Source organism: Patagioenas fasciata, chromosome 1 (genome assembly GCF_037038585.1).
Source record: "Patagioenas fasciata isolate bPatFas1 chromosome 1, bPatFas1.hap1, whole genome shotgun sequence".
In the NCBI taxonomy this organism is placed as follows: domain Eukaryota; kingdom Metazoa; phylum Chordata; class Aves; order Columbiformes; family Columbidae; genus Patagioenas; species Patagioenas fasciata.
In genome coordinates, this window is record NC_092520.1 from 202,069,605 (window position 1) to 202,083,632 (window position 14,028).

Below are 14,028 nucleotides of genomic sequence, written 5' to 3' on the forward strand. Positions count from 1 at the left end.
TTTTGTTTTTATTCAGCCTGTGAGCTTTCAGGAATTAGCAAAATTTGAACTGCAGCCGCACTCTTCCAGCATTATCATCACAGTGTCCACATCTGGATTCCAGACACTATTTACATGTGCTTATTTTTTCAAGATATTTCCTCTCTGTGCAGTGCTGTTCACTGCCTAATTGTAGATAATTTATTAACCATATGCAATTAAGTGATAACTTTGTTTTTCAGTAAAGTTTACTGATATGAAGCACAGAGAACTTCTGCTGTGACTATCAAAATACATTTTACAAAACCAACATTTAATTCTCCTTCAGAATAGAGAGTTTAGGATCAGAACATGGTCCCGTTTCCTGGTGTACAAGCAGTAAAAATCACAAAGCACTTTCAGATCCTTTTGGACTCCTAAACCAGGAATTTACTGAAGTTTTCAGCTCCCTATTGTCTTGAATACAGGGGTCGTTCATGCACCTCTGAGTGTGACTGCACCATTTCAGATGTTGTTTTGTACCATAGCTGTAGCCCCAAAGCCCTCACTGGTAAGCAAATCATAAAGGCAGAAATTTTAAGATATTATTTCATCATAGCAAACAGTATTTTGTTCTTCCAACAAAAAATCTGTGGAAAGTTCTTTCAACTGTAAATTTTGGAGGTTCTCTAAATGTATTTTGCTTTATGAGATTCCTGGTCTGTGTCCTGTGTAAGTATTTCATGCCACGCTACTTTTCTTCAGTTTATTTCTTTCTGAACAGGTAGGAAGATCTATTTTCTTTTTCGTTTTCTCAATTGAATTATTTCTGCAAAGAATTCTTAAAACTTGTACATACTTTAAGCAAAAATCAGAAAATAAACTATATGTGTTCTGCTGAAGAGAACGTCTTAAAAGGTGATGTAATTCTTAGAAGCTTTAATATGCAGGCATTGGCTATTATTGACCATTTTAACATATTAAAGGTAATTACATATAATTGCATGTATTGCTTTTTATTGTTTTTAAGTTTTAATTTAAATTTTCTGGAATTTTTTTAGGGCTTGAGGGCCCTTGGCTGCCATGGAAAAATAAAGGAACTTTCTCTATCAGAATGCAAAAACATCAGTGATACTGGGATTCAGGTAAAACTTCACCTCTTTTCTTGACGTTTCCTGGAAGCCTCTCTGTTTCTTCAACCTAACCATGTCCAAAACTGGTCTTATTTTACTCTGTACATCATAATTCATTGTTCATTACACCATTCTACACTCTCACTCTTACAAATTATTCTTCCCTTTTATTCCTTTCAATTTTTTTTTTCATTCCTTCCATGAAAGCAGCAGCGAGCACCCTGTGGGAGGAGCACCCAGGTAGAGGAACTGGCAGAGCACCGGGAGGAGGTGAGCAGGCTGGGGAGCACCAGGGAGTGCGAAAGGGAGAGCGACGACTGGAATCACACCCTGCCTGCCCTGGGACAGGCCTGACAGGCAGACAGGACACACAATGCAGAGGATTCCTGGTCCTCTCTCTGTCTGTCTGAATGCAGTGACCCAAGGGACAGGAGGCAATGGTGATCAGCTCCTGCCCGGTGCAGCAGGTGTCTCGTCTGTGACCACCCCACCTTCCCAGGTGCCCCTGAATGAGAGGCATGAGGCTCTGCAAGTGTAACTGAACACTGATGAGGATGATGGTTCATCCAGCTTGGAGGTGTCGCTGATACGACCCCCCTCAAAAACTGCTTCCAAAAAGAAAAAAAAAGTGTCATTGCCATAGGAGCCTCCCTTCTGAAGTGAACAGAAGGCCTGATTTGCAGACCAGACCCACTTCTTAGGAAGTCTGCTGCCTCACAGAATCACAGAATGTCAGGGATTGGAAGGGACCTCGAAAGCTCATCCAGTCCAATCCCCCTGCCGGAGCAGGAACACCCAGATGAGGTTACACAGGAAGGTGTCCAGGCAGGTTTTGAATGTCTCCAGAGTAGGAGACTCTACAACCCCCTGGGCAGCCTGTTCCAGTGTCTGTTACCCTTACTGAGAAGAAGTTTCTTCTCAAATTTAAGTGGAACCTTTTGTGTTCCAGTTTGAACCCATTACCCCTTGTCCTACCGCTGGTTGCCACCAAGAAGAGCCTGGCTCCATCCTCGTGACACTCACCCTTTATATATTTGTAAACATTAATGAGGTCACCCCTCAGTCTCCTCTTCTCCAAGCTAAAGAGACCCAGCTCCCTCAGCCTTTCCTTATGCAGGAGATGCTCCACCCCCTTCATCATCTTTGCTGCCCTGCGCTGGACTCTCTCCAGTAGTTCCCTGTCCTTCTGGAACTGAGGGGCCCAGAACTGGACACAATATTCCAGATGTGGTCTCACCCGGGCAGAGTAGAGGGGAAGGAGAACCTCTCTGGACCTACTGACCACCCGCCTCCTAATATACCCCAGGATGCCATTGACCTTCCTGGCCACAAGGGCACAGTGCTGGCTCATGGTCATCCTGCTGTCCACCAGGACTCCCAGGTCCCTTTCCCCTACACTGCTGGGGCCAGAGATAAAGGTGTGAGGACAAAGCTTCCTACCCTGGTATGGCACTCAGATTATGATCTGTTAGTGATTTTTCAGGTAGGCAGTGATGAAGCTGCAGCGAGAAATCCAAGGGTGATCCAGAGAGACTTCAGGGTCTTAGGACAGCTGGTCAAGGGATCAGGAGCACAAGCAGTGTTTTCCTCTGTCCTTCCAGTCCCAGGGAACGATGAGGGAACAAACAGGAAGAGCCAGCAGATCAATACCTGCCTCTGAGCCTCGTGTCACCATCAGAATTTGGGGTTTTTTGATCATGGGTCAGTTTACATGAGACCGGGCCTGCCAGTGACAGACAGGGTACACCTGTCTCAAAGTGGGAAAAGGATCTTTGCACAGGAGCTAGCAGGACTCATTGAAAGAGCTTTAGACTAGATTTGAAGGGGGAAAGAGATAAAACCAGGCTCACTAGAGATAAGCCTGGGACTTGGCAGTGTTAGGTTAATGGTTGGACTTGATGATCTTAAAGGTCTTTTCCAACCAAAACAATTCTATGATTCTATGCTTCTATTATTCTAATCTTGAATTTTGCCCTCTGCTTGACTCTGAAATTCTCTCCACAAGAGCCCCAATTTCTAGTGAATTATACTGTGCAAACTGCAGTCTAAACTGCTGGTACTACTCTTTCTTGCTTTACAAATCCTTCACTGATTTCTGTCTAGAAGATACGATTCCTATTGCTGGTGTGGGCTTTCAGGTCTTGCTTTCTGCTTCTTTAATCAGTCATTTGCTGAGTGCCGTATTTACATGACTTAACAGGCCTCACTCAATGAAATAGTTGAATTTCTTTTAATCTGTTACACTTGGTTCCTCATATGCTGGTGATATATTACTACGCATCATATCTCTTACTGACACAAAAATGTCTTAATATAAGTCTAAAGGCATATTTCTTACCAGCATAAATGATATCACCGCTATGATTAAAAATAACAAATTGTATTTCAAAAAGAAATCCACGTGCATCTTCACCAGATTGAAGAGATGGCTCAGCTGTTTTATGGGAAACTTAGCACAAATTGCACAGTGTCATTATTTGAATAAAAAAGCTTTTAAAATGTTCTATGAAAAAACTTCAAACGCATATTTTATTCATATCTACTGATGAAACTAATCTGCTAGAAAATGGACTAAATGTGTTTTAAACTAGGTGTTTGAAATACTGATGTCTCATTCTAAAAACCTCATGATGCTCACAGCAAGACACCTATTGAGTCTCACTAAGCTTCTTTTTTTCCATTGTTTTTATTTTTAAAATTGTTATTATAGACAGTGGATTCAGGCAACATAAAGCGAGATATTGTTCTTAAAATAAAAAGATTAGGCTAAAAATGTGTTGTTTAGTGTTCTGATCTTAAACTTAGCCTATGAAGTTAGAAATTTCCCATGGTCAATAATCTTTATAAAGGAATCAAACAGGAAATTAATTAATTTGTAGAAAGACAGTTATTTACCTTGATGATAAATTATGGAGTTACACAGTGAGAAAATATTTTATCTTTTGAATAGTCAGCAATTACCATGGAAATATTATTAATAATACAGTATTTGAATTTCGTTTTACAATCCTTATGCATTTTTTTGATATTTCTGATTTACTGACTTGCTTTTTTTAATGAATGTCAACAATGAGACTTGCCACCCCTGACTAAATTCTCTTGTTTTGGTAAAATCCGCTATTCGGTGTTACTATGCTTCTTTTTATGGGTAAAGCATTGCACTGGAAACTGGAAAAGCTTCGGAGAGGGTAACAGGGATGATCAGAGGTCTGGTACAATCTCCATAAAAGGAACAGACAAGCGCAGAACCCGCAGTGTGGAAAGGAGATGGCTGAGGGAACACGACAGAGATCTGTTCAATCGCAGGTGGCGTGAAAAGGGTGAACGGGGGTTTGCTGTTTACTTCCATACTTAATCTAGTGGGTGTGAAATGGACCTGGTTTGAAAATTGAGAGTGAAAAAAAGGAGAAGACTGTCTCCAAAATGTATAGTTCACCTGTGAAATTCACAGGTTGCTTAAGTTTTCACAAATTCAATAGGATTGCATAGATCTACTGCTTTCTATTTCGCAGCAATATAAGAAATAAACACTAGTTGGTAACTTTACGGTAGAAAAAAGATCCATCCATCTTATTAGGTAGGAGAGAGGATTTACATCCAAATAAGAGCACTTCTACTGTAACTGAGAATTGTTCCTAACCATGTATAGCAGAAATGCTTAAATCATGTTTTTTAATGATACAAATTTCATGCCCATAAACACTTGCAGATTGTGAGACTGCAGGTACAAGCGATGCCATCACGTAATCCCTGTCTTCAGCTCCTACATTTTTTCCATTTTAAAGTTCCAACATCCATCATTTTATAGCCATATATTGTAAGGATGAGTCAGTTGTTGCTGCACCACAAGGGACGCATCTGGATTGAATCTCGTTGCCCAGTAAACACGTCAGGCTATAAGGATTTGCTTCTTTAGGAATAATTCTGACTGGCCGTTCGTAAATGTTCTGTTTAAAGGTCCATGTTTTTAACCAAAACTTTGACCAAGTACATAAATCTTGTGTATCTCATGGAAAGTCTTGTAGTGCTGGTGCTGCTGCTTTCGGAGGAGAATATTCACATCTGCATTGTGCTGTCCTTATGGCTAAGAAACTATATTTCAGTTGTCTCACTACACAGAGTAAGTTCAAAAAAAGACTGTGAAAAACTAAGCGTTTATGCTTTCCTTGTCTGCCGTATGAATTTGAACTTTTAGAGGAAGAAAGCACCAGCAGGGAGTACAGGTAGGAGTTACAGAAGCTGTGTTGTCATGGACCCAGGGAGGGCAGGAGAAAAAAGAGGTGAGGGAGTAACTCGAAATGAAATGGCAACTCCTTTTTTTTTGTACGCTGAATCTAAGGATACTACAGAAAATTTGTAGAGTTAACCCCATTGCATGCTGCACATCTTGGTCATCCTTTGATTATATAAAGAATATTTAAATTACGTGAAAAGAAAATGCATATTAAGAGGGCTTTACTAACACTGTTAAGGTAAATTGCTGAAAGTTATTACCTGCCAAAAATAAGGTTGACTGTACAGTGTTAATTTGTTTACTTGTTCCCAGACATTATAACAGTCTGTAAATGCTTACGTGACCACATATTTTATAAATAGGCTCTTTGCTTCTTCGTAACTCAGATGATGCGCATTTAATGAGTAGCAATTTAGTATTTTATATTTTCATTTATTCTTGTGTGTGTCCTCAGGTCTTATTTACACAGAATTAAAATTGTACAAATAAGTTAGAAAATGTTATTGCCTTCATCTGGTATTCAATTCTTTGCAGTGTCTAAATGTTTTGCAAACATGATTTATCTTCACAACCTCTTCTGTTATTTTCTCTATAGGTTTAGAACCAGGGACACAGAGATGAAGAGAGCAAACAAAGCTCCATTTCCTTTGCAAATATAATTTTAGTGCTATTTGCAAAATAAAGTAGGCGTAGACTTAAAGTTGTGAGCAAATTCAGAACCTAACTTTGAAGGACATTTAAAATATGTATGCAAACTATGCCAGTAAAAACAAGATAATCCTATCACACAGGCATTGAAATCTTGGCTTCAGCTTGTGCTACGTACCCTCGCTGAGAATGTGGTGATTAAGTCATCACATCGGAGGCCTCATCCTGAAGGGAATGCAGTTTCTCTTACACGTGGATAAAAACCATTCAGTTATTGGGTTTAGAATGTTTCTGTGTTGTGGGTAACAGCCTGTAAAGCTAGGACTGAAATAGGAAAGGTACAGAAGTCAATTTTTCTAAGTTCTGAATTGTCCACTCTAACCAGTCCTAAGTTAAGCATTCACATCCTGCTATTTGTAAAATAAAAGAAGCCCAAGCAGCACTGCCTTGCTACAGCTTTACTGAGAGACAGATAGAAAAAAAAACTTAGAGTGAGGATAGAGACAAAAAATTCTAAAATTCCAATCTATTAAACAAATCTCAGATTTAATAAGTTTATTTGCATCTCTTTAGGCAAGACTTGTGAAAGTCATGCACAGTCACATACTTTTTGCTCATCAAAGAGCTAACTTTGACCAGTGATCAACCGTATCTTAGTGCCTGACTTCCTGGTTTACATAAGGAAGAAATAACTATGTGTCAAAAGCAATTGCCTGATTACTATAGATTTTTTTCAGAATTATAAATGTGCAATATTCGTGCATGATAAATATATGCATTTGAGTGTCTCTGTGTGCATACATGTGTTATTTATCCATGTAGCCCCCAGTCTGTGTATCTCAGGACTAATTACTGGAAGTTTTGAAAAGCTTTGTGCAATCAGTATTTTTTATTCAATCTACTATGTAAGTGTTTCCTTCTTTCCCCTACAGAGGTAGTATTTCCATTCCAGTAAATGACAAATTACACTGGCCTTAGGCCAAGATTAGCAGGCCTGAAAGATCAGCTCGGCAACAAATTTAAGGCATCTCCCATGGTTCTAGGCTGGACATCACAGAAGGATTCGCACTGAACCTAAAGCTTTGCTTGAGCCGCAAAATGTTCTAAGATGCTCTAATGAAGAAATAATTTTAGGTTGTTTCATTCTTGAGTTAATGTCACAGTTTAAATCTGCAGGCTCTTCAGGAGAAGGTTTCCACAAACACAAATTATGGTCTACCTTCTTCTCTCTAGAGGCCTAGAAGTGAATATTTTCAGGCTTGAAAAAGTTTCAGACCAAGAGGTAAACAAAGTTTCAGAGGGCAAAGGAGAAAAGTGTATTTTATGAATCTAGGTGGCCTTTCGTAGGAGTTTCATTGCAAAGAATAAATATGCATAGTACATCAAAGTTTTAACTACCCATGTTTCAAGAGAAGCAAAGTTTTATGTGGGGTTGTTTAGGCTGTTTAAAATACACACTTAAACATGCATTTCACCAAACATTTTTGTTCATATGATCACCTGCCAGAGGTGCAACTATGTAAGATAAAAAATACATGAACATATTGAGGTGGTCTAATTGTCCCTTTGGTCTTTTCGACTTGCCTTGTAATTGGCCTTTGTGTAAAAACTGAAAAGCTAATGTAGGAGCTAGAATGTCTTAACAGTAGTAGTAGTTTGGTCTGGTCTGGTATTTTCCAAAATGATCTGTTCTACAGGGCATATGAAATACCTAATACCTGAGTTACAAAGGTGCTGGAATTGAAGTCGATAGGATCTGCAGGTGTTTATTCACTCTAAAAATGAAGCTAGAAATTGTAGTCATCACGTACAACAGCAGGAATTCCATGACACTTCAGCAGTTGATTGGCTTGAGCTCCACAGAGCAAATCAGAAGCTACAACTCCTGAGTGACAGTCCTGAGATTCTTACCTGTTCCTTACCAAGAAAATATTGTAATTTATACAAATACATTTGTTTGTTCATTTTTTCAAAAAAAAGGAGAGAAGTTAATATACACAGAAATTGGCATTTGCAGAGAGTGGAAGAATATATGTATTTGGGGCTGGTCCTTTAAGCACAAACCTTTAGGTTCTGTGTTGTGCTCCATTTAAAGAACCCAAATCCAACATATTTTAATATATACAGTGGAACTTACATGAATGTTAGTCTAATGAACACGTAGTATAATATATAAGCAATGGAAAATAGCCTCTTAATGCATTTCTTCTTCTTCTAGTGACATTTACATCCAACAGCTGAATGACTTCACTACTAACAGAGGGTACCTGCAAAACTGAAGTGCCTGATGTGGACAAATGGATTAATGTAAATGTGTCATAAACTGAGGAAAATAGAGTAGACATGTCACGTAAGAATGATTGGTTTGTCTCCCTTTCAGGAGTTCTGCAAGGGCACAAAACACCTGGAATGCTGCCGTGTCTCTTCCTGCCCTCAGCTGACGGACGAAGCCGTGCGAGCGATGGCGTTTCACTGCCGCAGACTCACAGCTGTCAGCATCGCGGGGTGCCCAAAGGTTCGTGTGAGAAACGGGGCGAGAGCTCTGGGATTGCTATTGCAGAGAACCACTTTGGATTTCATTCAGAACTTTGACCTGCTGGCATCTGTGTCTTGTCACAATTCTACAACATACCCAACTAATCTGGAAATCAGAGCTCAAGTTCAGCTGACTTTCTGTGAGTTTTAGGTTCTGAGAGTTGGCTCTTGAGAGTGCTTGGCATTCTTCTGATGGTTGCAGCTACAATGTAAAGGTGTCTGCACTGGATCAGGTAAAGGTTTGTCTCTCTAGGGGTTGATATCTAGGGAAGGGTGAAGAGAGAGGGGCTTTTAGTGATACTTCTTGCAAATACTCTCTCAGCTTCTGGTGGTTTGGGTGCTTCCAAAGCATGGTGTCTTTGTTTCAACAACTCTTGGTATTTTCATGCTTATCACATGCTTATCTATAATGAAACTTAGTTCCTCTTTAAAATGAGGTCATACTGCAGCATTTTTGCATCCTACATTTTCCCTGTAATTTATTTTTGATTAAAGTCCAGCATCTCAATTATCTTTTACTTGTATCAGAATGTGTGTTCCCTTTTGAGATTATTGCTGTTCTGAAGGCATAAATCTTATTCCCCTCTACTTTCTGACTTAATACCTCTGGATTTTATGCATCTCGTTATTTCTGTGCTTTTAATTATTTTCCTTAAGAGCGAAACCAAATACTTGATGTAATTTGGGAATAAGCATTCAAATGCAATTTCTACAATGCTGATTTCTTTTTATTTTTTTTTTTTAATTCCATGGAAAAAATGTTGTAGTGTTGCTTCCATCACTATCAAGTGGGAATAGACTAAGTTTATTGCTACTTTTGGAAAGGTTCATCTTGAACTCTCCTTTAAAATTTCATCATATTCATTGGACCAGTTTCCCCCTTTTTTTCCTGCTGCAGTGCCTATGTCCTCTTCCCTTCCACAATACGTCTGCACCCATCGCTTGTCCCTGCCGTCCTCCTCTCCAGCACCCACCTCCATGACCCATGACTGCCCTTCCAGCCCTGTGCATGGCCCTTGTGTCCTCTCATTCACTGGGTGCCTCAGCACCTCAGCCTTCTGGCCAGATAGCTTGAGGTGACCTGGCTGAGTAGTGAGCCAGCCCTGAATTATTTGTGTTCCAATCGGTTCACTAGATTTTCAAAAATGAGTTTCTCAGCTTCTAGGCCAAAGCCCACATGCTGGTGTCTCAGATCTGCCAGGCCAAGGCAGTTGCTCTGTGTCTTACGTTAGGTTTGTATCTTACAGATACCTGCTGTACAGCATTAATTATTATGTATTCATCTCAATCTTCTGTATCCCTTGCTTTTAGATAGATATTATGCTATTTTCCCATAATGCTAGTAATAATAAAAAGTTGTGGACTGAGTTCTTCCCAAAGTAATTGTAGTTATGTAGTTTTGCAAGCAGTCTTCCCTGCCATGGTTTCCACTACCCCTTATAGACTAACACAGAAAACAAACCAACCAACCAAATCCAAACCAAATCACACCAAAACCAACAATGATAAAAACACCCACACCACAAAAACAAACCAAAGGACAACAAAACCAAACCATAAACAAAAACACAAAACCAACCAACCAACCATAAACCCAACCTGGAAACGCCCTCTAAAATGGCAGTTGACACATTTAGGCTGTAAATTGGGAGTTTCCAATTATCAGAGCAATGACTTGTAAAACAGCATCCTGGGAAGGGAAACAGGCCAAGTGTTAAGGAATGTTAGGATGGCTCGTGATAAGGGAATGAACTGGGTCATATTTTGTAGTTCCTTCAAATGGAACAAGAAGTAGTGACCCAGTAATCCCCTTCCAGTGCTTTGTTCCTAGATGGTATCTTTTATTTAAACAGTTACAAAGCCAATCTGTTAACTGCAAATACCCTACTATTTTCAGAAAAGAACATCAAGACTATTTCAAATAAACCTACACATTAGTTTACAAGTCCTTTTTTGACATGAATCCAGCTTGCAACTCCATAAAATGAGCTGGGTACACCTGTGGATGTTAAAACTAATGGGTCTTTCAAATCCTTTGGCAATCTCTAGTATAAGGTGAAGGGATCCAGCTGCTAAGGAAGGAAATATTTTCCACTCAGAGGCTGTTTAAAAATGGTCAGGAGATTAAAGTAAGAATTAACCTGTTCCAAAGCATATATGTTAATATGTCTGACAGTCATGTCCTGCAACATCAGCTATATTAAAAACAAACAAACAACAAAAAAACATAGCAAGAGAACATGGACAAAATCAATAAAGAAATATGTGTCCATTAAGAATGTTTTGGCATGTGGTATTCAGGTTACTTTAATATTAGAAGAGCTTATCATTTTAATCATGTCTACTAGAGCAAAATAATTGTCTTTGAACAAACCCCACCAGCTTCAGTGACAGTGCAGTGGGCCTCCCTGTCATGTTTCTGTACGCCTGGGACAGGGGCAAGCAATACCGCAAATGCTGATACTACAAGACATTCAGCAGTGCAGTTCTGAGTTGTACTCAAGGAATGAGCCTGATTCAAGAGTAATTCTTATTTCATAGGAAAAAAATGAATTTGCTGTGGGAAACATATCCTTCACATGAAAAAATACAGCAAGACTTGAAAATAAATTTCTGGTGAAATGAATCAGCTATTTAAATAGCAAAGTTCTGAAGACACAATTAGATTGTCAATGAATTCTGTGCTTCAGTCCTCTAAAGGGAATAGGACTGAGTGTAAGATGCACATTTCTCCTTAACGCATCTGATACTGACTTCAGAGTCAGCAATTTACTTTTATTTCAATAGGAATATAATCTATTTATTCATCTTTTAATCTACTTATTACTCTTTTAATCTATTTATTTATCTATTTAAGATCTTAAAATTGAGCATGTAGCTAAATCTGGAATGCACAAAGCACAGAATTACCACTATATTCCAGGAGGACTGTATCACAAGATAGTGTGCTAATTTTCTGTTCCACAGCCCAAGGTCCCAGCTTTATCTTGCCTTCTTGTCCCTTTTCGATTCTCATGAGATTGGCTGTTTAGTGCAAGTGAATGCCTCATCTCTCTTTCCACCTTCCCACTCCACTGATTTTAATCAAGTATCTTCAAAAGGTCTTTAGTACATCCCCTCTTGATTTTTGGTCCTGACTGAACAAGGTAATTAAAGTATGTGCAGAATGTGTTCTTGACTGTTCCCGTTGAGGTCAGTGGAGTGATTAAGTAGCTCGCATGACTGCTTGTGTACCTTGGAGACTCCATGTCTGATGTTTTTCCCAAATGCGACTTCCAGTGTCAATGGCAATGAATATCACTTTAGAAAAATGGAATTATGATGTGGAGCTAAGCAGCCCTGCTTCAGAGCTAAAGGAAAACCTCTGTAAGTTAAAAAGGTCTTGGTTTGAGACACTCATGTGCAATAGAGAACTGAGATACAAATCTGATTTAACTAAACTACAAGTGCAGCCTAACAGAGAGAACAATGCAATAGCAGTTGAGGCTAAAGGTTTCCATGTGTTACAGGCAAAATTGTGAGGTTGGGAAAGTTACACTATTATGCTTAGGTGAAAAAAAAATCCCACAATACTTTAGACTGTGCTGGAATCACAGTTAACTAATACCTAATATGCTCCTGATATTTAAGTGACAGTTCTTGTAGGGCCTCTTGCAGAGATTCAGAATTCCACTGTACCAGAAACTTTACTTCCACAAAGTATTTTAAAACATAGTTTTCCCACAAATCGGAGATTAAAATTGTGCTTTGTGTGTTGGTTGTTTTTTTTTTTTTTCCTTTCAACTGTTAAATAATGTATAATTGCTGCGTGTCTTTTGTTTCATTTACAGATGACTGATAGCTGTATCCAATACTTGGCTGCCGCCTGCCATTATCTTCACTTCTTGGATGTCTCGGGTTGCATTCATCTCACTGACAAGGCACTGAAATGTCTTTGGAAAGGCTGTAAGCAACTCCAGATTCTCAAGATGCTGTACTGTAGAAACATTACCAAGTAAGAGGATATTTCTTAATTCAGAGGTGTTTTTTCTTCATTGGCATCACACTGCCATGCTGGGTATGTGGCTTGAGCCATCTTGCTCCTTCATCTAGGGCGTGTCACATCACTGCCTTCAGATTCCTGTGGGCTGGCGTGGGTATCCACATATTCTTGTGTCAGCCAGAAGCGAAGGGAAATAGGGATCCTGCTGCTCTCCTTGTGGCAGACAATGTCCTGTTAGGGAAATTTCTGCAGACACAGAATGTCACCTCGATGGCATGTGAGAACGTGAGGCAGAAAACCAGACTGGGCCTAATGCTCTCAGCCATCACGTTGTGTACTTGCGCTCACCCCGATGGCTTGTGGGAGCCTGTTTCTCACTGACCACATCAGTGTGTGGCAGAAGCAGATCTGGCATTGATGTGGGCTTATTCTCAGAATGCAGCATGGTTACAGGGAATGACTCAAGGTATCATAATCATAGTTTCATGAAATACAAATGAAACATATTTGTTATGGATCTACAATAAGGAAAAACAAGTCATCTACTGCAATGCAATCCAGCTTCCCCACTTGTGGAAATGGACCCCTCCTCTTGATTGCCCATGGCGTGTAAAAGCCAGACAGTTCTGGTCAGGTTTAGACATGATTTTTCAGCTGTGAGTCTTCGACATGCAGATCTCATGTCTGTCATCCTCCCATGGGTGTTCAGAACATCACAGACCAGAACTGCACAGTGGCCAGACACGCCAAAGAACCCACTTGAAAAAGAACTACAGTTTAAGCATGATTGATATGTCTGAGTATATAACTTATCAAACTTTCTGACTTCAGGAAGAGTTAGAAATATATAATGCTATGTCACATAGAAAATATTGATAGGAGGAGAGCTCCAACCCCACTCTAACAGGACCACTGTAGATAGCACACTCCATGCTAAATCATTCCAGGGTTTAATAGCCACTTTAGAGACCACAAGACCAATGCAGATGCTTAATAACTTAAAAGATATTTCCAGTGTGTTTCATGCTTTCCAAACCCTCCTCGGTTTATTTCCCTCTATGTGTCTCACCACAAACAATTCCACTGTCATTACTTTTATTTTCTTTACTTGTCTCATACTTAGTTTTCTTAATGTCATCTCAGAACTTCCATCTCAAGATCTCTACTTCTAATTAAATACTTCTTCAACATGGAAAGTGTTTTGAAGGATTGGCATGCAAGAGTATGAACGGAAAATTTATTCTAAATGAACTACAGTGCTCATTCTGAAAAAAAAAAAAGATATTTCAAATACGATAAATTTCCTCATAACTTTCTGACTTACAGTTTTTCTCAGTTTAAGCCTCAGGAGATTTTCTTTTACCCCTGGATTACTGTTGTTGACTTGCTTTTTCTGTGATTTAATATCTTTGTTCAGAGCACCAAACAGTGTGTCATCCCTTTCAGGCCCCGGTTGCTTATACATCTTCACACAGAAGTGAGATGTAATAGGAACAGAGATTTGGGTGCGTTCCAATTTGTGTTGGGTGAGGAATGAT

At 39.4% G+C, this 14,028-nt stretch overlaps 2 protein-coding genes across 2 annotated transcripts in view; one reads left to right on the forward strand and one right to left on the reverse strand.

The window, feature by feature from the left end:
* The window catches only part of FBXL13 (F-box and leucine rich repeat protein 13), an 86,011-nt gene that overhangs the window by 66,378 nt on the left and 5,605 nt on the right, over nt 1-14,028 (forward strand). The window contains exons 18-21 of the mRNA XM_065862587.2: nt 1,020-1,103; nt 1,302-1,361; nt 8,354-8,488; nt 12,339-12,502. Of these exons, the coding sequence (XP_065718659.2) occupies nt 1,020-1,103; nt 1,302-1,361; nt 8,354-8,488; nt 12,339-12,502 (443 nt within the window). The remainder of the gene's footprint in view (nt 1-1,019; nt 1,104-1,301; nt 1,362-8,353; nt 8,489-12,338; nt 12,503-14,028) is intronic.
* The window catches only part of FAM185A (family with sequence similarity 185 member A), a 58,862-nt gene that overhangs the window by 1,230 nt on the left and 43,604 nt on the right, over nt 1-14,028 (reverse strand). The gene's annotated exons all lie outside the window — the stretch shown is intronic.